At 41.4% G+C, this 27,365-nt stretch overlaps 1 protein-coding gene across 1 annotated transcript; it reads left to right on the forward strand.

The window, feature by feature from the left end:
* Positions 1-835: 835 nt before the first annotated feature.
* Positions 836-27,365, forward strand: LOC141116941 (low affinity immunoglobulin gamma Fc region receptor III-A-like). Its single transcript, XM_073609456.1, has 8 exons — positions 836-1,246; positions 2,459-2,479; positions 11,389-11,655; positions 11,739-12,008; positions 16,786-16,935; positions 20,224-20,313; positions 22,954-22,970; positions 25,167-27,365. The coding sequence occupies exons 1-8, from the start codon at positions 1,216-1,218 to the stop codon at positions 25,212-25,214; spliced, it is 894 nt and encodes a 297-aa protein (XP_073465557.1). The 5' UTR covers positions 836-1,215; the 3' UTR covers positions 25,215-27,365.

Consider the following 27,365-nt stretch of genomic DNA (forward strand, 5'->3'; position numbering starts at 1 on the left):
TAAAATTATTAGAACAAATACCACCAAAGGTCTGATAGCAATGACATATGGACAAATCTCTGAAAGACTGCTGACCCTTCAAAAGTGTCTGCGTGTCAGGGAGAGATGGGAGGAGGATGTGGGGGAAATTACCGATAGCCAGTGGAAAATAATTTTGGAGGCTGGTCCGCTGGTGTCCGTCTCTCCGTCGCAGCAAGCTTCGCATCTCTTCCTGTTACACAGAGTCTATTACACCCCTAAGAAACTATTTAGGTTCGACCATAGACAGGACGACAAATGCCCTAGATGCCTGGAGACAGGAGATTTCATACATATGGTATGGAGGTGCCCAAAATTGGCAAGATATTGGTCAGGGATAGTTAAGACTATAGAAAATAGGTTTAAGATTAAACTGAAACAAGAGGTCAGGGTTTGCATCCTTGGTGAAAACAAGGGGAGTAACAATACGGAAATTGCCATAGCGAGGTGCCTTTACCAAGCTAGGAAATTAATAGCACAATCCTGGCTTTCCACCTCGCCCCCAACTCTGGAAGATTGGCTTAGGACAATGGATAAACTGGTGTGGACAGAAAAGACAGTCTATACCAGGAGGAGTAGCTACAGTAAATTTACAAAGATCTGGAGACCCTGGCTGCACTGGTTGGGCATAGCCCTCCGATTTAAACGTAACCTTAAAAGGGTTTGAGGTATTAGACTATCCGGCAGTATAGTGGGGTAGGGTAAGTGTACAAGGGTAGACAGGCTAAGTAGCTGGTATGGTGAATACATAGTGACTCGATTATGCATCCTTTTGCTAAAGATTACTGCTAGAGAGGGGGGGGGGGGGGGGACAAGGGGCTCTTAAAAGCATGGCGTAGGAGTTACCCTTTAAAGTCTCTATATTTGTTGGTTGTAAAGTTTTCTTGTTTAACTGGAGTCATTACTGTCTGTGTGTAAATACATGCTTTTTTTAAAAAACTAATAAAGAATGATGAAATTTAAAAAAAAATACTGACGGTTGGCAACACTGGTCTACTCTATCATATCAGATAAAGCAGAATTGCCTACACTAAACTGAGATCTGATTAGCATTCACAGATTATTCCTTTTTCTACCTTCTCACAACATTGGTGTTAACTCTTGTGAAATGCCTATAAATAAAACTGAGGAAGTGAGAAGAAGGTCATAACTTCTGCTTCTCCGAGCAACAGTCACAACGTCAAGGTCCCGGCTACCATGTCCATCTTCCTTGCTATCGTGTTCTTGTGTAAGTTGAAAGGTTTTAATTATTTTTTTTATTATGAGTATTCTGTTATTTTATTCTGTGTATCAGCTGAGTGTCTTTCCTTTGAGATCGTGAGAAACACACAAAACAACTCATTGCTGTGAACCTGTTGGAGGCTTGACATTAGACCACTGTACAAGCTTTCTTATTCCATAAGAATTACTTTGTTACAATTACTTAGCATACCCCACTTTCAGTGGTGGTGGACTGTAGATCACATCAAGGAGCTACAGAAGGCATCTAGGCAGAGCATTTCTTGCCTAGTGCTGCTTCATAAGAATTGATTGTAAGCTTTGTTTGTGGTCTTGCACAGGACAGGAGGTTTTCTATATATTTAGATAAGTCAACAACACAAATGTGATTTTCTGAAAAGTGCTCTTTTAATTGCTAAAGTCAATGATAAAGGCAGCTGATTGTCATCTCTAAGGAGAGAACTGTTGGGCAATGCTAGGGTTGGGTACCAAGGTATGTGTCCTCGGTCTACTGCCAAATTCCCCTTGTCTCATGTCACTAAATATTGTTTTAAGTTATATCCTCTTTCAAGGTAGATCCCAGAATTGCATCTCCATGCCTTAACTAGTACAGCTTGTGAGGGGTGGGGGGTCTCATCACTCCATAAGAGAGGTGGATGAGGGTGTCTGGGTCAGTAAAAGGGGATCTGGTGGATACATACTAGAGTCTGATGGCTGATTGACTGGAACTGCATAGGAAGGAATGAGACGGGTCTGACCTCTGATTGAAATAAGCTTCATAAAGGTGGTGGTGGGTTGGTTGGTTGGAGGCTATGTAAGGCTTAAAAGAAGTGTGTTGGAAAGAGGGTTTTGATGGATGAATGGAAGGATCTTATGGGTAAATGGACATCACTGTATAAGGCGGCTTATGGAGTGAATATAAGGACAATTGATGCTTATGCCCCACAATGATTAGGTGGCAGCATAAGGTCTGGTTGCTTTACTTGACTTATCCAAACCAGAGCCTTACTTTTTCAATGTCTACTTGCCACCTAACAGAGAGGGGCAGTTCCAATCTTCTTCTGGTGACCTGAGAAAATTGGGATTCTAGGAACATCTTTGTTAAAAACTAAATATATTATTTATAACTGAAAATGAAAGAAAGAATGTTTGAAATATATTAGATATGTTTTGATGACATGTACTGTACATTTTTTCTAAAACGTGCATTTTGACTTTTCAGCTTTGAGCGTGGGAAAATCTGGTGAGTACAGAGCTGATACTGGATAATTTGCCATAAACACAATAATACTGTAAAAAAATGGAATAGAATAGAATAGATCTTAAAAGTTACTGAGAAAGAAGGGATTTGGCTCACTGATTATAATTTTGTTAATAGCTTTGCCTTAATGTAGGGGTAGAAGACTATTCAAAAACAGAGCAGGCTGGCTAATATTTGTACACAACTGAGATTAAATATTTATTTGAATGTATGTGTTGAGATTTGAATTTGGGTCGAACGCAAAGTAATTCTAAACATATACTATCTATCTATATATATATATATATATATATATATATATATAGTGCTCCCAGCCCCCCCCCTCAACAAGTGCCCCCATAGCAAGCCTCTTGCACTGGGACACTCGTACAGGCTCGCTCCTGAGCCTCGCTGTCTGCTCCTATTGAACAGACAGCGGGACTCACCCTCGCCCCCACTTACTCGTCACAGGCTATTATTGATAGTAGTGGGGGCCAATGAGGTGGGAGACAGCAGAGAGGACCTGTGTTCTCGTGCACATTGCTGGATCAAGATCAGGTTTAGGTAAAAATACAAGTGGCTGTGTGAGGGAATACATGCAGAAAGGTTTTTACATTAATGCACAAAAGGAATTACGGTAAGGTAAAAAAAAATTCTGCCTTTAGAGCCACTTTAAATTCATCTGAAGCTTTCAAACTTCAAATTTGATTGAATTTTTACGATTTTTGTTTTAAATGCTTTGAAGTGAATGAGAAACAGTTTTTGATAATTCACAGAGCTAGCCTTAAATAGTTTCTTTTTTTTACGGTCAAGAATGCTTTATATTTTTTATATTATCTTATTATTTTATTATTTATTTATAAATTTTATTATCATTATTATTATTATTATTATTATTATTTATATTATTATATAGGACTTATATAACAGTGTACGCTTTGCAATGTAGAGGGGGTACAGTGTGATTGCAATACAGTTCAATACAGAAGAAATAGGAGGGCCCTGCTCACGGAGCTTACATTCTAATGGGAGGGGGAGGTGGTACAAAAGGTAATAGCTGCGGGGTATGATCTGATGGAGGTGACTCAAGTACAGTTCTTAGGTGAAGGTGGGATAGGCTTCACTGAATAGGTGAGTTTTCAGGGATGGTCTAAAGGCAGACAGGGTAGGAACTGACCAGACATACTGGGGCAGGGAGTTCCAGAGGATGGGAGAGGCTCTGGAGAAGTCCTGAAGGCGAGCATGGAAGAAGGTAACAAGGGAGCTAGAGAGCAGGAGGTCTTGGGAGGAGCGGAGAGGAAAATTTAGGCGATATCCGCAGATGTGTTTGGTGATATAGCTGGGGGCAATGTTGTGGATGGCCTTGTATGTTGTGGTTAGTATTTTGAATTTTATAGGGTGGGGTAGGGTAAGCCAGTGGAGAGATTGGCAGAGAGGGGCAGCAGTGACTGATCGATTAGTGAGGTGTATTAGTCTAGCAGCAGCATTCATAATAGACTGTAGGGGGGATAGCCTGTGTTAGGGTAGGCCAGTGAGGAGAAAGTTGCAGTAGTCAAGGCGGGAAATAACCAAGGAGTGAATAAGTTGTTTTGTGATGTCTTTAGTCAGGAAGGGGCAAATTCTGGAAATGTTGCGGAGGTTAAGGCAGCAAGATGTAGCCAGTGATTGGATATGGGGGCTGAAGGAGAGGTCAGAGTCTAGGCATACACCCAGCACCCTGGCGAGTGTGGAGGGACCAATGGTTGTGTTGTTGATCTCAATGTTAATATGTATATATATATATATATATATATATATATATATATATATATATACTGTATAAACAGAACTGTGCAAAAGCTTTAGGCAGGTGTGAAAAAAAATGCTGTAATGAACAATCAATGCTATCAGAAATAGAAGCGTTAATAGTAAATTTTTATAAATTAACAAAATGAAATCTAAAATGAACAGAACAGAAATCCAAATCAAATCAATATTTGGTGTGACCACCCTATGCCTTCAAACCAGCATCTAGCCTTCTAGGTACATTTATACACAGGACCTCGGCAGGTAGGTTGTTACAAACATCTTGGAGAACTAACCACACATCTTCTGTGGATGTTGGCTGCCTCAAATCCTTCTGTCCTTTCATGTAATCCCAAACAGACTCCATTATATTGAGATCAGGGCTCTGTGGGGGCCAAATCATCACTTCCAGGACCTCTTGCTCTTCTTCTTGCATTGAAGATGGTTCTTATTGACATTGGCTGTAGGTTTGGGGCCATCGTACTGTGCTGAATAAATTTGGGGCCAATCACATGCCTCCCTGATGGTATGGCAGGATGGATAAGTATCTGCCCGTATTTCTCAGCATTGAGGACACCATTGATTCTGCAACCTTAAGGACCATAGAGCCAGTGGTTTGCCAAGTAAACTTATAAACTTAATGCAGCAGATGAAAGACATATCATGCTTACTTCCCTTTAACATGGGAAAATGTCCAGCAGTGCCATCAGCACAGAACTGGCAGAAACCAGTAGAACCCAGGTACGAAGTCTGTCCAGAAGTGGTCTTCGTGGAAGAACTGCAGCCAAAAAGCCATGCCTCCGATATAGAAATAAGGCTAAGCAATTCAACTGTGCAAGAAAACAGGAACTGGGGAGCATAAATATGGGAGCAGGTGCTCTAGACTGATGATGCAGAATTTGAAATATTTGGCTGCAGCAGGAGGCAGTTTGTTCTCTGAAGGGCTGGAGAGAGGTAAAATAATGAATGTCTGCAGGTAATAGGGAATCATGATGGAGGTTCCTTGCAAGTTTGGGGCATAAATAAGAGCAAGGAGTCCTGGAAGTGATGTTTTGGCCCCCATAGAGCCCTGATCTTAACATCATGGAGTCTGTCTGGGATGACATGAAGAGACAGAAGGATTTGATACAGCCTACATCCACAGAAGATCTGTGCTTAGTTCTCCAAGATGTTTGGAACAACCTACCTGCCGAGTTCCTTCAAAAACTGTGTGCAAGTCTACCTAGAAGAATTGAAGAATTTATGGTATTTTGAAGGCAAAGTTTGGTCACACCAAATATTGATTGGATTGGGATTACCCTTCTGTTCATTTACTTTCCATTTTGTTAATTGATAAAAAAAAAAAAAAACAATTAAAACATGCCTTTTTTTTAACCACTTGCCGCCTGCCATATAGCAAAATGACAGGGGGAAAGTGTTTTCCATATCCTGACTGGACGTCATATGACATTGCCAGGATATCAAGTCGCAGCGCGCCCCCGGGGGGGGGGGGGCATCACGGCGAGCTTTGTTGCAGTGTGTCAGACTGACACACCGCAACACCGATCTAGGTAAAGAGTCTCTGACGGAGGCTCTCTACCACGTGATCAGCTGTGTCCAATCACAGCTGATCACAGTGTAAACAGGAAGAGCCATTGATCGGCTTTTCCTCACACACGTCTGGAGAGCCGATTGGCTGCTCCTCTGACGGGGGGGGTCTGTGCTGATTGATTATCAGCACAGCCCCCCCCCCCGGAGGATGCCCACACTGGACCACCAGGGATGTCACCACCAGGTATGCCACACTAGACCACCAGGGATGCCAATCAGTGCCCACGATGGGCATCACTAATTGGCAGGCATTATTGTTTGGCACTGATTGGCATCCATCAGTACCATTTATTAGTGTACATCAGTGCCCATTATCAGTGCCCATCCATGCCCATCCGTGCCACCTATCAGTGCCCATCCGTGCTGCCTATCAGTGCCCATCTGTGTCACCTATCAGTGCCCATTTGTGCCACCTATCAGTGCCCATCCATGCTGCCTATCAGTGCCCATCAGTGCCACCTATCAGTGCCACCTATGTGTACCCATCAGTGCTGCATATTAGTGCCACCTAGCATTGCCCATCAGTGCCGCCTATCAGTGCCCATCATCAGTGCCCATCAGTGCCGCCTTATCAGTGCCCATCAGTGAAGGAGAAAACTTACTTAATTACAAAATTTTGTAACAGAAACAAAAAAACCTTTTTGTTTTCAAAATTTTCAGTCTTTTTTTATTAGTTTAGCAGAAAATAAAAACCGCAGAGGCGATCAAATACCACCAAAAGAAAGCTCTATTTATAGGAACAAAATGATAACAAATTAGTTTGGGTACAGTGTAGCATGACCGCGCAATTGTCATTCAAAGTGCGACAGCACTGAAAGCTGAAAATTGGTCTGGGCAGGAAGGTGTATAAGTAGTCTTACAACATTTCTTCATCCCTGTGGCTTAGGTCTTTGTATTTGGGCCTTTTGGTGCTTCTAAAAATGAGAGCACCTACCTGAGGGCTTTAGCTCTCATTTTTAGAAGCCTTCCTGTGGCTTGTGCCTTTGCATTTAGGTCTGTAGGTGTTTAATGCCAAAGCTTCTATTGCCAGTCAATGGCAAGAAGAAAAAAAAAAACACATATTCTGCCAATAAACACAAATTTTGGGGCTACAACTTCTGCATTAATCAAATTAAAGTATTAAGTACGCTCTGCCAGAAGTAAATTGTCAATAAGACTGTTCCAGGAAACTGTGGTGGCTTAGTGACATCACATACAGCTTTAAAGCAGAACTAAACCAACCAGTTTAACAGTTTCCCATGCCTTGAATAATAACTCTTATGCCCCGTACACACGATAGGATTTTCCGACAACAACTGTTGGATGTGAGCTCGTTGGCGGAAATTCCGACCGTGTATAGGTTCCATCGGACATTTTCAACGGAATTTCCGTCATACATAATTTAAGAGCTGGTTCTCAAATTTTCTGACAACAAAATCCGTTGTCGGAAATTCCGATCGTGTGTACACAATTCCGACACACACGCATGTTCCACGCATGCTCGGAATCAAGCAGAAGAGCCGCACTGGCTTTATTTTTCTCGGCTCGTTCTTGACGTTCGGAATTTCTGACAATATTTGTGTAACCGTGTGTATGCAAGACAAGTTTGAGCCAACATCCGTCGGAAAAAAAAACATGGATTTTCTTGTCGCAATGTCCGATCATGTGTACAGGGCATTACAGTTATTAGTCTACTTATGTCAGCTCTAAACTGAACTGTCAATCCAGCAATTGGCTGGTATCATAGCTGTTTGCATAATAAGCAGCCAGCACCATGGAATCTGCAGATCAAACAGAGGACAAGATGGCAGCTTCCTTGACTGTAAAGGACAGGAGAGTTTAGTTCCAAGGCATTTCCAAAACCCTGTAAAGGTTTTACAGTTCATTATGTAAAGACTTAGTTGGTGTTCATTTAAAGTGGAACCACATTGCAGTGGGTGGGAATTGGCCATAATGTGCCAGGGTCTGCATTGGCAAACTGCTCCCCCTGGCAGACCCAGGACCAGCAGTGGGTAGAGGGAAGGAAGATCAGTGACCATCCTTTTGCTGCTATTCCCGAACTAGTAAGAATATTTAAGCAACATATAAAACATCACATCCAGTTTCTGCTGTTGATTTCAAGTTACAACTCTCACAATCTGCACTTCATTAACTTCAATAGAGGGCAGGTGAGACATCAGGGCTCTAGTAGTCTCCTGATGTCTCATTAAAGAGAACCTGCCGTGCCAAATTTGTATCACATAAGGGACTTTTTGCCCCATGTGACACAAAATAAAGTTTAGTTTAAAAGGAAAGTGCAAAAAAAAACCTAAGCACCTAAACACCCCCCCCCCCTAAATTGTAACCCCTTCACCACCACATGAACAAACATACCCACACACTAATATAAACATACTTGGTGGGGTGCCTACTTCCAAAAATGTTAATTGCACTACATGCATTACATATCTCCATGCACGCTGGAGTGAGATTCTAAGCCGATGACCCATAAGGGCTTTTAAAGCGTCACCTATAGAAAATTTGGGGTACAGAATCTAAGGTTTGACATGTTGGGTATCTATTAACTAGGTGCAACCTCATTTTTGGTATTTATAATAATATTTTGTACTTTATACAGTGTCTTGAAAAAGTATTCATACCCCTTGCAATTTTTAATTTTTTTCATGTTGCAACCAAAAACATAAATGTATTTTATTGAGATTTTATGTGATAGACCAACATAAAGTGGCACAGAATTGTGAAGTGGAAGGAAAATGATAAATGGTTTTCAACATTTTTTACAAACAAATATGTGAAAAGTGTGGAGTGCATTTATATTCAGCCCTCCTGAGTCAATACTTTGTAGAACCGCCTTTCACTGCAATTACAGCGGCAAGTCTTTTTGGGGATGTCTCTACCAGCTTTGCACATCTAGAGAGGGACATTTCTGCCCATTCTTCTTTGCAAAATATCTCAAGCTCTGTCAGATTGGATGGAGAGCGTGTGTGGACAGCAGTTTTTAAGTCTTGCCACAGATTCTCAATTGGATTTAGGTCTGGACTTTGACTGGGCCATTCTAACACATGAATATGCTTTGATCTAAACCATTCCATTGTAGCTCTGGCTGTATGTTTAGGGTTGTTGTCCTGCTGGAAGGTGAACCTCCACCCCAGTATTAAGTCTTTTGCAGACTCTAACAGGTTTTCTTCTAAGATTGTCCTGTATTTGGCTCCATCCATCTTCCCATCAACTCTGACCAGCTTCCCTGTCCCTGCTGAAGAAAAGCATCCCCACAACATGATGCTGCCACCACCATGTTTCACGGTGGGGATGGTGTGTTCAGGGGGGTGTGCAGTGTTAGTTTTCCGCCACACATCGCGTTTTGCTTTTAGGCCAAAAAGTTCAATATTGGTCTCGTCTGACCAGAGCACCTTCTTCCACATGTTTGCTGTGTCCCCCACATGGCTTCTCGCAAACGGGAATTTTTATGGCTTTCTTTCAACAATGGCTTTCTTCTTGTCACTCTTCCATAAAGGCCAGATTTGTGGAGAACGCGACTAATAGTTGTCCTGTGGACAGATTCTCCCACCTGAGCTGTGGATCTCTGCAGCTCCTCCAGAGTTACCATGGACCTCTTGCCTCCTCTCTGATGAATGCTCTCCTCGCCCGGCCTTTCAGTTTAGGTGGACGGCTATGTCTTGGTAGGTTTACAGTTGTGCCATACGCCTTCCATTTTCGAATGATGGATTGAACAGCACCCTGTGAGATGTTCAAAGCTTGAGAGATTTTTTTTATAACCTAACCCTGCTTTAAACTTCTCTGCAACTTTATCCCTGACCTGTCTGGTGTGTTCCTTTGGCGTTCATGATGCTTATTGTTCACTAAGGTTCTCTAACAAACCTCTGAGGGCATCACAAAACAGCTGCATTTATACTGAGATTAAATTACACACAGGTGGACTCTATTTACTAATAAGGTGACTTCTGAAGGCAATTGGTTCCACTTTTAGTTAGGGGTATCAGAGTAAAAGGGGGGCTGAATACAAATGCACGCCACACTTTTCACATATTTATTTGTAAAAAATTTTGAAAATCATTTATCATTTTCCTTCCACTTCACAACTATGTGCCACATTGTGTTGGTCTATCAAAAAAATCCCAAAAAATACATTTTTGGTTGTAACATGACAAAATGTGGAAAATCTCAAGGGGTAAGAATACTTTTTTAAAGCACTGTAGGTATTTTTGTAGGTATATTAAAGTGATATTAAACTCTAGTTTTTTTGGGGTTTTTTGTTAAAAATAACAAACATGTCATGCCTCCCTGCTCTGTGCAGTTGGTTTTGCACAGGGCAGCCTGGATTCTCCTCTTCTCGGGTCCCTTGCCAGCGCTCCTGGCCCCTCCCTCCTGTCGAGTGCCCCCACAATAAGCACCCTAGCCGAACTGTAGCTCCCTCTGTCCATTCAGACACGGAGCCATGGCCCAGCCCCGCCCCCTTTCTCTCCTTATTGATTGACAGCAGCAGGAGACAATGGGCAGTTTGCTGCTGTCTCAGCCAATGAGGAGGGAGAGTCCCAGACAGCCGAGTCTCTCTTGCAACATCGCTGAATCGAGATAGGGCTCAGATAAGTGTTAGGGGGGGCTGCTGCATACAGAAGGCTTTTTATCTTAATGCATAGAATGCATTAAGATAAAAAAAACTTCTGCCTTTACAGCCACTTTAATATATAATACATTGGACTTTTGTCACATGACCTTAACAAACACAGAGTCTCTGCTTTCAGAAAATATATCATATTTTGGGGGCTTTAGGTAATGGTCAGGCATGAAATTATTTTTTTAACAATGTGTGCAAACAATGCAAAAATGGCTTTAGCGGCAAAAGTCTTAAAGGGGTTCTAAAGTCACAAGGTTTTTTTTATCTTAATGTATTGTATGCAATAAGATAAAAAAGCCTTCTGTGTGCAGCAGCCCCCCTCAGCCCCCCCAATACTTACCTGAGTTCCATCTCGATCCAGTTTTTGTACGAGTGCCTGGGCGGTCCGGAACTCACCCTCCTGATTGGCTGAGACACAGCAGAACGGGTCCCTCGCCGGCACCGGTCCACCGCCAGTGCTCACTGACCTCACTGCTGTCAATCAAGGTCAGCGAGCCAATGAGGAGAGAGATGGGCGGGGCCAAGTCACAGCTCCGTGTCTGAATGGACACACAGAGCAGCTGCTCGGTTTGGGTGCTCCCCGTAGCAAGTGGAGGGAAGGGCCAGGAGCACCGGCGGGGGACCCAAGAAGAGGAGGATCTGGGCTGCTCTATGCAAAGCCATTACACAGAGGAGGTAAGTATGACATGTATGTTATTGTTAAACAAAAAAAAACTGACTCTAATATAACTTTATGGGGAGTAGTTTTCATTGTTGCAAACAGAGATTTACCAGCGTGTTGGAAAATCTCTGTGCCCAGGACTACTAACATTCCCATTTCTATAGAGAATGTATTTTTCTCATACAAGATGTGTTCACCTCTCTGTGTTTTGCTGCACACTGTGCTCTCTATGTGTTCTGTGTGATCTCTTTTCTTCTATAGGAGGGGCCATCAAACCTGTGGTGACCTTCACACCCAACTGGGGGAATATAATATACTATGACAATGTGACTCTAACATGTGATGTGCCGTCTACTGTACCAGAGGAGCCCCGGGCCTATCACTGGTACAAAGATAGGAGACCAATACATGGAGTTCAACAGAGACTTCATATCATTAAATCTTCAGTAGTGGAGGACAGTGGAGATTACCAGTGCCAGACCATCGGTGGTGATATCAGTGATCCCGTCTTCCTAAATGTTACAGAAAGTGAGTCATCCATCTCATCTCCATCATTACAGATTGTTGGGTGTGAAGAGAACAACCTAAAGTATCATTTTATTACATTTCAGCTCATGTCATCCTGCAGAGACCTCCATCTGCCATATATGAAGGAGACCCCCTGACTCTGAGATGTCATCATGTAAGAGATTTTAATGCAGTAAACACAAAATTCTACAAGGATGATCAGGAGATAAAATCATCAGAATCTGACTCCACATTCCATATTCCTAATATAGCGATGAGTCAGTCTGGACTGTACAAATGTACTAAAAAAATTCAACGCATTGATCGTTCAAAAGTACAAGAGCACTCAGATGTATCCTTTATCTCTGTGAAAGGTAAATTATAGTCCTACTTAAACTGTAGCCTTAGAAATGTTGTTCTATAAGGAGGTAGACGGCCTCCCACAAAAAAAAAGCTCTTTTTCCATTTACTTCCTGTAGGGGTCCTTCTTCTGGTGTCCATGTCTCTGTCTGTGAGACAGGGACTCATCTGATGGTAGGTATGGCCACCAGCTGGGTCCTCTCAGGAGAGAGAAGAAAATGACATCAGAACGGGGGGGGCGGGGTTGGGGGATGTCAGGGAACCAGTGGTCTTTGGGCACCATCACAGTACTGATCAGCACATAAGTATTGGGGGCCTGGATGAAGTACCTAGATGAGTATATTGGCTTTCACCAGGTATCGGGGAGACTATATTAGTATATTATTTTATATTATATAAATATGTATTATATTTATATTATTTTATGTACTTATATAGAACCACCAATTTACGCAGCCCTTTAATATGTACATTCATATCAGTCTCTACCCTCAATGAGCTTACAATCTAAGGTCCCTAACTCACATTCATACACACAAACTAGAGCCAATTACCCTACCAGCATGTCTTTGGAGTGTGGGAGGAAACCGGAGTACTCGGGAGGAAACCCACACAGACACAGGGAGGACATGCAAAATCCAAGCAGGTAGTGCCGTGGTTGGGATTTTCACCACTTCAGCCCCGGAAGATTTTACCCCCTTCCTGACCAGAGCATTTTTTGCGATTCGGCACTGCGTCGCTTTAGCTGACAATTGCGCAGTCGTGTGACGTTGTACCCAAACAAGCGAAAAAAAAAGCAATATTTTTAACTTTTTGTTATAATAAATATCCCCAAAAATATATATAAATCAACAAATTTCTTTCTCAGTTTAGGTCGATATGTATTCTTCTACATATTTTTGGTAAAAAAAAAAAAAAAATCGCAATAAGCGTATATTGATTGGTTTGCGCAAAAGTTATAGAGTCTACAAAATAGGGGATAGATTTATGGCAATTTTTATTATTAATTTTTTGTATTAGTAATGGTGGCAATCTGCGATTTTTATCGTGACCGACATTATGGCGGACACATCAGACACTTTTGACACTATTTTGGGACCATTGTCATTTATACAGCGATCAGAGCTATAAAAATGCACTGATTACTGTGTAATTGACACTGGCAGGGAAGGGGTTAACCACTAGGGGGCGATCAAGGGGTTAAGTGTGTCCTAGGGAGTGATTCTAACTGTGGGGGGGCTACCTCTGACATGACAGTGATCACTGCTCCCGATGACAGGGAGCAGTGGATCTCTGTCATGTCACTAGGCAGAACGGGGAAATGTCTTGTTTACATAGGCATCTCTCCGTTCTGCCTCTCCTCACCGCAATCGCGGGCCGCCGGTGAACATCGAGTTCCCGGGACCTGCGCGCGTGCCCGATAAGTAGCAAATTCAAAAAGGAGTACAGGTACGCCCATTTGCCTGCCTGTGCCATTCTGCCAACGTACATCTGTGTGCGGGGGTCGGCAAGCGGTTAAATAACGGCCCCAGTGCTGCCAGGGAAGTGCTAGATACCAGGGCCAGATTTACATCTCAGGAGCCTATAGGCAGAGAATTCTGAAGCACCCCAAAAAAAAAAAAAAAAGACAGAAAGACCTATTTTTAAAAAAAATTTTATAATTTGCCAAAAAGGTCTAGGAAATGCAAAATTTAAGTAAAGTAAATTTTAGGACAAACTAACGCAATAAACTACCTATGTTTTTGGTAAAATATAAAATATGGGTTTGCACAGAGTAAATAGGTATCCAACATGTCAAACCTTAAATTTATGTGCGCCCCAGTGGGTGGCGGGCCACAAAAGGGCAAGCAGAGTCTTGAATACATGGCGGAGGTGCGCTCGGGTACCGACGCAATCAGGTGGCAGCGTAGCCACCCGAATACTTCCACCTGACAGGCAGCAGCCACCGGATAGTGTGTGAACCCCCCCCCATTTCAGGTCCATACGACGTATGAACCTGACAGCTATAGGGTTAAAAAAAAACCTCATACAGACAGGTGACCCCTTAGGAAGGGTGCCTGTAGGCACATGCCTACAGTGCCTTTTTGGAAATCCGGGCCTCCTAATGGGTAAGAGAGGGGTGGGAGGGTGGTACAGTAAAAAATGAGTTTTTTTCCTGCAGTTGGGCTTTAATATTCACCAATACCACCATCCATTCCTTGACACTCTTTTGAAGAGCAAAGCAGTCAACAAAATCTTCACACCCAGCATATTCCTGAGGGTATTGCATATCCCCCTCCATGCACTGTGCTTCATCTTTTAGCCCCTACATAACTACAGTACCTGACTACATAGAAAAATATGCTTAAAATTGTTTTATTTTTTTTTTATTTTTTAATGATGACCGTAATAAAGAAATCATTATATTTGTTACAGTCTCTTCTTGTAACCAAGGTCCTTCCTACTTTGCTGAAATTCTATTGAAATTACCCTCAAATTTCACCACAAAGACTGCTAATTTTGAAAGTTTGAAAAAAAAAATAAACCACGGGTATTTTCTTCCAAAACATAACTATGTCACTACTGACGAGGTCCCTGCATTTAAATGATCAGAAAAGCTATGCCACTGACAGTTGGCTTTGTACTTCTTTATAGGTAAACTCAAAGTGCACCTAGAAAGAGATACATTTTAGGCATGTGCAATTCGTTTCGTTCCGAATTCATTTTTTAACGAATTTCGACAAATTCGTTAATTCGGGAATATCCGAATTAACTAAAACTTGTTTAACTAATTTTTTCCGAATATTCGTAAATTCAATAAAATTGGACATTCGTAAATTCGGGCATTCGTACAGTCGTACATTCGCAATTTACGAATGTACATTCGTACATTCGTACATTAGTAAATTAGTGAATTTGTAAATTGGAAAATTCGGAAATCTGAAATAATAGTTAACTAATAATAACTTAACAATTAGTAATTACTAGTAACTTTTAAATTATAGGTATTGTAATTTCCTTTAAAATTTGGCTGTTAGTGAACGTAACACATACAAATGTATCCAAAGTTATGAATGATCCGAAAAAATGGAATGGAACGTAATGAATTAATAATAATAAATAACAATAATAATAATAACAACGTTTTATTATTATTATTTATTATTAATGTGTTCCGTTCCATTTGTTTAGATGCAGCATTAGTTTTGGATCATTCGTAACTTTGGATAAATTCGTATTTGTTACATTCACTGACAGTCAAATTTGAAAGGAAATTACAATACCTATAATTTAATAGTTAGTTACTATTTCCGATTTTTGAATTTTCGGGTTTTTGGATTTTCAAACTTCAAATTTACAAATTTCCGAATTTTCTAATTTACAAATGTACGATTTTACGAATTTACGTATATACGAACTTACAAATGAACAAATGTAAAAATGTATGAATGTACGAATGAACGAATGTACGAATGAACGAATGTACGAATGAACGAATGTTTGAATTTAGGAATGTACGAACGAATGCATTTACGAATGAACGCATTTACGAATTTACGAATGAACGAATTTACGAATCGCGATCATAACAAATGACCCGAAAAACAAAAAAAAAAAATAAACTAATGAAACGAAAACTAAAATGAACAAATTTTTTGGCTGTGCACATATCTATTTCTTCCAAGCTTTTTCTTAAAAAATGAAAGTTTATTTAAAAAAAAGGTAAGAACACTTCCGTAACTATTAAGAGCCACCTAAAGTCCATTTTTCCCTAACTGTAACCGCCCCCCAACAAAGAAAGACCCTTAACCACTTTCTGCCCACGCTATAGCCAAAAAATGGCTACAGCATAGGCTTCCGGTGCCGGGAGGGTGTCAATAGATGTCCACCCATGATCACGCTGCTCACACTCCACCTGCGGCACGCTTTGTGATGGTCGAGTCCTTTGGGCTCAGCTGATCACAGAACAGGGCAAAGGGCCAATCACATCACAGCCCTTTATCATGCTCACTCAGTCTCTATGAGATTCGTTTTTGGTATTCTGCAAAAATTAATCCTGTTGCCCTCTATCTCCTTCTTCTGTCCATGTCCCCGGTGCAGTTGGGGAATTACAAAGCAGTGTTGGCAGCTCTGCACATGCTCAGTTTTCAGTGAGTTTCTATTCTGAGCATTTCCCCCCTATCACATCTGAACAGCCCATGTGACTATAGAGTCACAAATGTGGGTGTATACACAGTGGTAAATGACAGGCCACTCCCTCCCTCCTCCTCCATACCCACTAACCAAGTAAACACAATGGGGATGGGATATTACATGTAGATTGATGAAGGCTTCACCTCCCTCTTATTCTAAGACCCAGGCTGGAGGGGCGTGACGCAGCCTGCGACTGGCAGAAATCTGCCCGCACCACGGTATTGCCAAAAAATAAATATTTGATTTCAAATATATATTTGCATGATGATTTAAAACAGTTTATTGATATTAATTATGTATTTATACTCTATATCCCAAAGGCTGCTTTTTTATTTTGAGCATGTGACCAGCAGCAGAGGACTAGAAGCTCCTCCTGCTTATGTTTTCCTGCAGACAGGCTGGGAGAGAGCTGGGTCATGTGACAGCTGGATATTGATTGGGAAAAAGTTTTCTTTTAATTAAATCAATTACAGTGCCATCATCCACATACAAAAAATAGAATATAATGTAATATAAAGAATGTGTGTTTAGTATCACTTTATGTTTCATTTATTTTGTGCGTTCTTTCATCTTTTTTCTCCAACCACATTTATTATTCCTTTTATATGTTTCTTACAGAAAAAAAATTACCTGTAAAATTGGAAGTAATCGCTGCAGCTGTAATCGGGAGTCTTGTGGTCATTGTCATCTCTGCTGTTCTTATCTGGAAATGTAAAAAAAGAAAATGTTTTTCACATCCAGAGCTGCACCAAGCAACATCTACAACAGGTAATTAGAATTCAGTCATAGTGCCATTCTGAACATTAGCGATAGGCCGAATACCCCCCGGTTCAGTTCACACCAGAACTCCTGAACAGGGAAAACGTTTTTGACAATGTCCCCTGATGTAGATGCACCTTCAATCATGACACCCACCACCCCGTCAGGCCCAAAAAAAGAAAAAAATGCTTCTCCCGTGATCAAGACTACCCGCCGACTGCTGCTCCTTCATCTGACAGTTCTTAAATAGGTAAGGGACGGGGCCACCTGGTGATGTCACCTGGTGGCCCCACCCCCTTGAGACATCACCAACTCAGCATGCACTGGTCAGTGATGTCACAAGGGGGCAGGGCCACGAGGTGATGTCACCATGTGGTCCCGCCCCTTACCTATTTAAGAACTGTCAGATAGAGGGGCAAGCATTCGGCGGTTAGCCTTCATTGAGGGGCAGAATTTTTTTTTCTTCTGGTCCAGTGGTGCGGCGAGTGGCGGCATTGACGAAGGATCTACATGGGGGGCACTGGTTTTTTATTATTTTTTTTTTAATAAAAGGATTGTCAAAAACTTGTTTTTATTTATTTTTCATACTTTTTCTTGATGAATGAGTAGGGGGGACAATGTACCCCCCTACTCGTTCATATAGGAGGCGGCTGGGAACTGGGGGCCTCAGATTCTGATAAGCCCTCTTCCAACACAAACTCCCACAACCACCACCCAGTGTTGCAGGGAAAGGGCCCTTGTCCCCATCACCATGGGGACAATGTGCTTTGGAGCAGGAGGGCAGAGCCCCCCCCTGCCCCAAAGCACCCCCCCATGCTGAGGGCATGTGGCCTGTGATGGTTCAGGAGGGGGGAGCTTGCTCCCACCCCCTTTCCTGGCCTGGCAGGCTGCATGCTCGGATAAGGGTCTGGTGTTGATTTAAGGGGGGACTCCTGACCATTTTGTTTTTAAATTTTGGCATGGGGGTTCCCTCAAAATCCATGCCAGACTCAAAGGGCTGTTATTTTTTTTTTTCTATTGCCGGCAAATTCGACCATGTTTTTTATTTCAGTCAGCTGTCAGTATTGAAGCCCGCTGACAGCTGATGACTTGTCCGTTGTTAAGGATGAGGCTTCTTAACAACCTATTGACTGTGCGCTTGGTGGGCGAACATCCCGCCGAGCACACAGAAAATGTGTTCAACAAACACCCAAACGGGCGATGTTCGGGCCGAACTTATGCTTGGCAGGAACCGTTCGCCCATCCCTTCTAAACATGCAAAGGCCAATGAACTTAAAGAAACATTGATTTGCCTATTACAGTAGATGTTTTTAATGAGTGAACTACAGGTTCAGACTCCATTGTATTTATACAAGTGGATTTATTACAAAAAAAAAGGTTCTTTAGTTGTAATTTTTAAGTATAATATACTAAATACCAAGACCTCTTTGTTGAAAAAGGCACATTTGGCTGGTTATATTTGCACAGTTACTTATAAATGGTTACCATGAGTTTACCGCACTTAAGAATATGAACTATGAAATTATTTTAAAAAGTCTCGTTTGCGAACACAATAAAATTTAGCTTAGGCAGAACAAATAAGTTTGTATACTAAGGTCATGAAAAAAACAATTATTATGTTTAGCATGCACTAATCCAAGCAACCAATCCCATGGCTTTTGTCATCAGTACAGAAGGATTATCATAATTAAAGAAGGCAACTGATTGGCATGGCTCATTTCATTTTGGATACTACCCTTTCCCTTGTGAAATAGAAAAACATATTTGGTCTTGGCCAACCACATCAACACCACATCCCACAAAAAGGAAATAGAAAAAAATGTAGAACTGCTAGGACTTTAAAGGTGTTGGAACCCCTTAGTTTAATTATTAGACAACGTTCATTAGGTTAAAAGGAAAACATTATTGTATACAACAATTAAAATTTATGACAACGGGGGTATAAATCAGCCTTTCTCAACCTTTTCAACACAGAGGAACCCTTGAAATAGCTCTCCGGTCTTGAGGAAACCCTGCTAAAAATTAGGAATCTACAACTCATGATACATTAGTGTGATTGTCAGTGAGAGGAATGGTCCTTACACATGTGGTCATTGGGAAGAATTACCTCCTTACAGATAGCTAAAAAGATCAATGGTGTCAGTGGGAACTTATCTGAGAGGCAGAAATTGCCTAATTCTGAAGGAACCTCTAGCAACCTCTGGAGGAACCCTAGGGTTCCACTGAACCCTGGTTGAAAATCACTGGTATAAATGTACCCCTTGTCAGAGATAAAAACACAGTAAATGACATATCAAAGCCCAAAAACTCAAGGCACCCCGAAAGTAGAGACCCCTCCTTATGTAAGATACGAGACTGTAAGTATTATCATATAGCAATATTATATCACACAAGGGGGAGTGGCTCACTCTGACGCGTTTCGCCTTTGTCGGCTTCTTCAAGGGCTTGAGGGGTGCGGTAGCAATGAGTTACTACAAAAGAAAGAAGATATGCCCACATAATAGATATTCATAGAACATATTCGTTATTTTCATAACATTTTGATTACATATTACATATATTGAACATATTAACTTACAAAAATAGATTGAGATTCAGGATCCAAACAGGCGGTCTCACTTCATGTGACAGATCACCACCAAGCGAGCCAAAACACTAGGGGTTCGATGGATCAGGATATCCCACTGAATGGGGGAACCCCCAGTGCCCCAAACAAGGGGAGAAGAAACGGCACCAATCCTACTATTAAGAATATTAAGCTTTCCCTTGTGAAACGATATTGATTGATGAAATGCCTGTCTTTAAAAGTGGTTGCTAATTTGAGGGCTCCTTGGGGGTGGGGATGTGCTCTTTACCATTGGTAGTGTATATATATATATATATATATATATATATATATATATATATATATATAAATCATTTTTTATTTCTTTTTTTTTTATTATTAAAACTTTCATCAACTAAAAAAAAAACTTTCAGCTACTAAAACGTTTTTTCGTCTATAAAACAGATATTTTCAATAAGCAATAGTAAGAAAAACTTCAATCTAAGTGTGTTTTCTTTTTTTAACCCATTTTCCACAAATGTAAAGAGTAAATATGAAAAAGATACCCAAGTCAGTGCAAATCCGAGATAAGTGTAAAAATGGTTTACAACCATGGAAATCAGACAGTTTGGTTTTCTCAAAAACATCTAGACAGTCCTGAGACAAAAGTTTGTATTTCATATTTGTATGGGTATGTAATCAAGTAGGAATTACATTTATGCCATTTTTATTTCTTTTATTTTTTTATTAAGAAATCACAAATAAACCTCCAGAAAATAACACGGACCCCGATCCACAAGATGTCTGCTACACCTACCTCGATATAAGTCATCTTCCCAAAGGTTAGTTGTCAAATTTTGTGACAGTGCTGTGTTTGTCAAAACCTATCAATGTAAATATCAAAATTATATTTCGACAGAAAATAGGGGGCATTCAAAATGAGTTAAATCCTCCATTTGTTACTGACTTATGGAAATGTATAACTTCTACCTCATGCAGGACTTGTTGTCATCATCATAAGCTTATTGTATGCTGATGAATATAATTAAACAGACTTTACTTGTAGTAGCTCAAATGTTTAATCAAATGTTGAATCAAATGACTATGATTATCAAAATTCAGTTTTAGTCTTCTAATTCAGTGGCTTTCAACCACCGGGCCCTGGCCCATTTCCAGGCCGTGGCCTTCCTTCTCCCGGGCTAGTTGCAAATCCCTTAAACTCCCATAGTACCTCCCAGCTCCCATAGTGCTCCCTACCCTCCCATAGTGGCCCATACCCTCCTATAGTGTCCCCTCCCCTCCCATAGTGGCCCACAGTGCCACCGGGCCCCCTGGGAGCTCTAAGCCTCCACAGTCTATCCCAGCCCCCCACAATGTCCCTCCCCCAGCTTGGTGCAGAGACTCCAGCCCTCCATATTCCCCACAACCTTCAACACTTTCCCACAGTGCTCCACAACTTCCTTCAAACATAAATACTGTAAATAATAAATCGTATATTACTCCCCAAGTGACATTGGGGATGCACATAAAAGTCTACTGTGCCGCATACCTAAATATATTTGAGAACCAACAATAACCAAAAGGAAAACGTGGACTTTGTAGGCACCAATTTATAAAAATTAACAAATGTTATCAAGTTACATCTTAAAACATTATTAGAAATCATCCAATAAAAATGTATTAATTTGAGTAGTTGGTGGTAACTGTGGGTCATACAGGTTTTCTAAAGAGGACCACATTGAGGACAATGAAGATGCTTGAACTATAGTGGGACCCAAGTCAGTGGCGTGGGACAAAACAGCCTGGTAGTGTTCTGCTCTACATATTTTACGAGTGATCCCTTCTTCAGGAGATGGAAAATACTTTCTAGATGAACAAGAAAAATGTACAATAAGAATACACAAATACATAAATCGTCCTGTAATTATAAGTATCACAACCAAAAGGTATGACAAACTTACAAAAATTCCACGTAGGGAAAAGACCTAGATACCAGGGGTGGCATGTGATGACACCAATATCGGGCACTGAGGCAAATGTGGAGACATGTATATTGTTGGATATATATTGATATAAGGATAAAACATACCAACTAAAGTTATAAATGATTTCCAAAAAAGTTAGGAACTAGGTCTGTTTAAGAGTAATATTGTTTACTCACGTAATATATGAGAAACCCTAAGACCTGTCATCATGCTCAGGAATATATGATGGTATAAGTGAAAATATATTTATCTAAGCATACTGGTTCTTGGTGCATATAGATGGACATTCCCCAAGGAGCAAACCTATAAGGGAAATATGTTGTTGTTGCCATTTAGTCATGTCCGACTCTTCGTGACCTCATGGACCATAGTGCTACAGGCTTTTCTGTCCTCCACTGCCTCCCGGAGCTTGCTTAACTTCATGTTAATTGTTGCAATGGTGCTATGCTATCTATCCATCTTGTTTTCTGTCACCCTCTTCTCCTTTTTCCTTAAATGTTTCTCAGTATCAGGGTCTTTTCCAATGAGTCCTCTCTTCGCATTAGGTGGCCAAAATACTTGTTTCAGCTAGAGGATCTTTACTTCCAGTGGATATTCAGGGTTGAACTCCTTTAGGATTGACTGGTTTGATCTCCTTGCCATCCAAGGGACTTTTAAGAGTCTTCCCCAACACCATAGTTCAAAAGCATCAATTCTTCAGCGTTCAGACTTTCTTATGGTCCAACTTTCACAGCCATAGGTTGCGAATACCGCGAATACCACAGCTTTGACTATATGGCACATACATATAATGGAGTTGAGTAATATAGGGCTCACCTTGAATAATAATAAAATGGGCTTCATTACCCTTCAAGTGGTGCATGTAGTCAGCCATCCATAGAGTGCATACTTTTAATAGAAATCAGCTTTAATTGATTGGGTCCATCCAACTCAAGTTGTCAGAGCCCCCAAATTGTTTAGATCTATATACAAAGAGAAAAAGATTCTTGACTGGTAAAATAGAAATTACCAGCATTGGTTGAATATCCAATTGTGCAGTTCCCCTTAATGGTGTCTAATTTAAACATACCGCCCTGACATCTCCTACAAGGGTTGCCCACAGCCTCTGTCAGTAGAAAAGTCCCCCTAAAAAGTCTCTGCTATATATACACATCCCAACCGAGGACGGCATGCCACCTAATGTTGGTGAGTGACGTCACTCGGCCCAACTGTATTGGCTGTGCATTCACTCCCTCCATATTGACACCCAGCCCCATCCAGAGCCTTCCAGCATTTCAATAAAAAAAATTCCTATTCCCATACATTTATTGTAAATATAACCTTTATTTATGTATTTTTTTACTGCTGGAGCATAGAATTGTCCTGGTCCCAAAAAGGTTGAGAGACACTGCTCTAAACACACCATCTTTGACTATAGAAGAATATATTATATACAAAGTGTTATGTTTTCCTTTAATATAATAATTAATGCTCATTGTTTTCTTATTCTCTTTATAGGTAATAGAATTAAACATGTAAGTATCCAACATTTTTCTTTTTGTAGAATGATGGGATAACCTATAGCTGAGTTATTTTAAACACCTAAAGCAGCTCAATTTTAAAACAGATTTTTCCAAAGTGTTCGATAAACTGAACATATTTTTATTGAAAACATAAAACTTTAATTAGAATTGAATTAGATGAATTAAAACTAATTTTATTTTGATTTAAAGGACTGAATGTTTGCAGTTGACATGACTTTATTTTAGCTCACTTCACACTTAAAGGATAGTTAAGCCCAAGGACCAAAATTCCATATATTTAAATGTTCCAATCCTTAGATATGATGGCTGCCTTTTTACCTTCTTAAGTTACCATATATACTCAAGTATAAGCCAAGTTTTTCAGCACATTTTTTTGTGCTGGAATGCCCCCCTCGGCTTATACTCGAATCTGTGTACATTTTCAGCTTTGTTCGCCTGATCTCCCGGCGCTGTGATGTCAGTCTAGTCGACGGCCATGTTACAAAGCCCCGCCTCCTCCTCGTCCGTGATAGACAGAACACTGACTCACTGCTGGGAAACCGAGTCAGTGTTCCATCACGGACGAGGACGAGGAGGAGGCGGCTCTTTGTTACACTGCATGGCCGCCGACTAGACTGAATATGTCACAGCACCATGAGATCAGGTAAGGAGATTGGACACAGTGAGGCATGGAAACAGTGAGGCACAGTGAGGCATGCAAATGGACTCCCTAGGCTTATACTCGAGTCAATACGTTTTCCCAGTTTTTTGTTGTAAAATTAGGTGCCGTTTTATATTCAGGTTGGCTTATACTCGAGTATATACGGTAACTACCGTATTTATCGGCATATAACACGCACTTTTTTCCCCTTAAAATCAGTGTCCTACGCCGATCCTGCCAATCCCCGCTCACTGTGAGGGCGAGAAGAGTGAGTGCCGACGAAATACACATAGTCGAGTGTACTGTGCACTCGGCTAGGCTCGGCTCCGCCCAAAATCCATACCAGACCCTTATCCGAGCATGCAGCCTGGCAGGTCAGGAAAGGAATGAGCAAGTGCCCCCCCAACCATACCAGACTGCATGGCCTCAACATGGGGGGATGCTACTCATTCACATTGGAGGAGGCCGGGATCTGGGGGCCCCCTTGTTATAGAGGGCTTCTGGATTCTGATAAGGCCCTATCCACAGACCCTGACAACCACCGGCCAGGGTTGTTGGGAAGAGGCCCTTGTCCCCATGAACATGGGGGCAAGGTGCTTTTGGGGTTGAGGGCACAGAGCACCCACCCCACCCCCCTTGTTGAGGGTATGCAGTCTGGAATGGTTCAGGAGGGGGTGCACTCGCTTGTCCCTCCCCTTCCTGTCCTGCCAGAAGGCACTCTCGGATAAGGGTCTAGTATTGATTTTGGGGGGGGGGGGACTCAAGCCTTTTTTTTTACATTTTGGTGTGGGAGGTCCCCTCCGAATCCATACTAGACCCAAGGGCCTGGTATGGACCTGGGGGAGGGGGCCCCACGCTGTTTTTTTTTTGCTATTTTTTTTTTTTAGCCAGCAATTCTTTTTTTTTTTACATTCAGCTGTCAGTGGGGATTCCCGCTGACAGCTGATAACTCATTGGTTGTTAAGGACGGCTTCCTGGCCTCCTCCTTAGTAACCAGCTATATACAATGTATAAAAAATGCAAAATGCAAATCGTGGGAAAATCGTGGTGAAAACGCAGTTAAAAAATTGCGGCAAGCAAAGCAAAAAGCACTGCAAAAATGCTCAAAAGCAACATGCATAGATGCAAACCAAGCCTTAAAGACAAGTTCCTGCCTGTAAAAAAAATAAAACTATAAAGTCAGCAGCTTCAAATACTGTAGCTGCTGACTTTTAATATAAGGACACTTGTCTGTTCAGGGATCCCACGATGTCGGCACCCCAAGCCGATCTATCCATTGGCTCCGGGTGCAGGCACCGGCATCTTCACTAAGGGAAACAGGAAGTGAAGCCTGATTCCTACTGCGCATGCATGAATCACGCTGCGCCTTCTGAATGGTCCCGCTGTCTTCTGGGACCTGTGTGTCTCTTAGAAGGCAGCGGTGGGGAGGGGCCAGAAGTTTTGTAGATCGCCGCAGTCGTTGTAGAGATATATTTATAGATAGATAGATAGATAGATAGAGTAGATACTATTCTAATACTAAGATTACCTGTTTTAATCTTTTCCAGGAGGATCTGACTGTTACATACGCTACTGTGAAGAATACAAATATCTAAGAAACGATCCCGGACCCGGAATGGATGATACCAAACTCTGCACATTTTCACAGATGATATTGGGGGTTCCTGGTCCTAAATCCTAAAGACAAACAAGAATCCAGAAGAAAAAGACTACCTCTGTCAATGATTATATTAAACAATAACTGTGTCAGATAACTATAGTACCTCGCTTTAAATTCAGAGCATTTTAAACTTTGTAAATTATGGTTTGGCTGTAAAAAAATGAATACTGTGATTAATGTGGAGAAAAAATGTGGGCAAGCAAAGCCTTTAAAAGAAGAGTTGGTGAGTGGCTGCATCCCTAAAGCTCTACCATTTGCAACCAATTTCCACAAAAAAAAAAATGTATATGCATAGCGATATGGCGGATGTTAATTCCCATGGTAGATGTGTTTGTACAGTGAGTCTATGGCAATCAGGAACTCTAATTAAGGGCCCAGTAGCCCACTTTTATTAAGAAAACAAAAACTTTTTGCTCGTAAGATTAACGGTGGTCTATCAGTGCCCAATCTACAGGCGTATTACACAGCAGCAGCCATAGCACTATTATCCCATCTTCATGGGAAACATCAGATGCCGTTATGGGCCACGATTGACATGGTGGACTCACACCCGATACCCTTAACCTCCCTCCCATGGCTTCCTCAGGCACACACCGCCCAAACAACATAGGTCCATGCTTGGCCCACTCAATAAGGTTATGGGACTCAGTCAAATACTCTGCAGGTCTAATCTCTCCACATCTTCCTCTACTTTCTCTTCTTCACTGTCCATTGTTCCCACCCGGACATGATAACCCACAGCAATTCCGATGGTGGACTGAAAACAGCTTTGTGGATGTTCACTCCATGTTTTCCCCAACTAGGATTACAACATTCGCAGCTTTACGCTCTTCCCACGACATCCCTCTCAGGGAACATTTTAGATACACACAAATAAGACATTTTCTCCTATCCCTCATAAAATCTCAAGCTACTCCTTATACATTAACCCCTTTCGAAAGTCTTTGCAGATCACGACCCCATCCCCAGGTCTGATTTCATTAATTTATGCAGCCATTATTGGTTCCATAAAACCACCTTTAAGACCATATCATCTCCAGTGGGAGGCAGAGCTGGGATAAAGGCTAGACCCAGAGGATTGGCAGGTCATGACTATTGCTAAAAGCTCTAAGAATGTTCTTTTCTTGGAAAATGCATACAAAGTACTATACAGATGGTACTATACCCCAGCCATACTGGCGAGATTCATCCCATCATATTCCCCTTTATGTTTCCGTGGGTGTTCACAAGAAGGCACGATGGCACACATTTGGTGGAAGTGTCCTAAGGTATGCAGACTGTGGGTCAGAGTTTATGCACTCCTTTGAAACCTACTATAAAGAGGGATCCATTTGAGGCCATTCTGGGGAAACCAATCACTGAATTGCTGCGACCAGAACGCCAATTGGCATCCCATATATTTACTGCAACTAAGTTAACTATCGCAAAAGCTTGGAAAACCCCAGTTCTTAGTTTCGAAGCGGTTAAAAACCACGTTAACGACATTATGGTTAACGAAAAACTGACTGCAGTATTATCAGACACACATGATAAATTTCTTCGGACATGGCCACCATGGGTGAGTTATGCCCACCCCTCCCGATTTGATTCGATGTTACTCTCACTGTAACGAGTTTCCACCCCTTCACCCCGCGGACCCCTCCCCCTTTCCCTCTTCCCCTCTCCCCTCACCTATTCCTCTCTGTTTCCCCCCATCTTTCCTATTCTATATACCTATTATAGCTCTTCTCTGTCCCTTTCTCTTCCTATATTTTCTGTTTCCTCCTTTTCACCCTCTGACCCACAGGCTCACCCCTGATTGGGACAGGGTATAAGATGACAATGATATATGAACACATATTGCCTTTCTAGAGATTTGTTCACTACTTCATGGTTAGATAGCACATCCATTCTGGAACCATACAATACATTATTTCATGTACCCTCATCCCTATGCAATTTGAGACTACCTCGAATGATATTTTTCTTTTTATTTCCTTTTTTTTTTCTGAGGTTGCATTAAGCCTATGTAAACATGTCATTGTACTATGTTCATTTATGTGTTCCTTTTTTCTGTATCATTAATGGTCTTTCTGTTCAATAAAAC

Source organism: Aquarana catesbeiana, linkage group LG13 (assembly GCF_042186555.1).
Source record: "Aquarana catesbeiana isolate 2022-GZ linkage group LG13, ASM4218655v1, whole genome shotgun sequence".
NCBI lineage: Eukaryota > Metazoa > Chordata > Amphibia > Anura > Ranidae > Aquarana > Aquarana catesbeiana.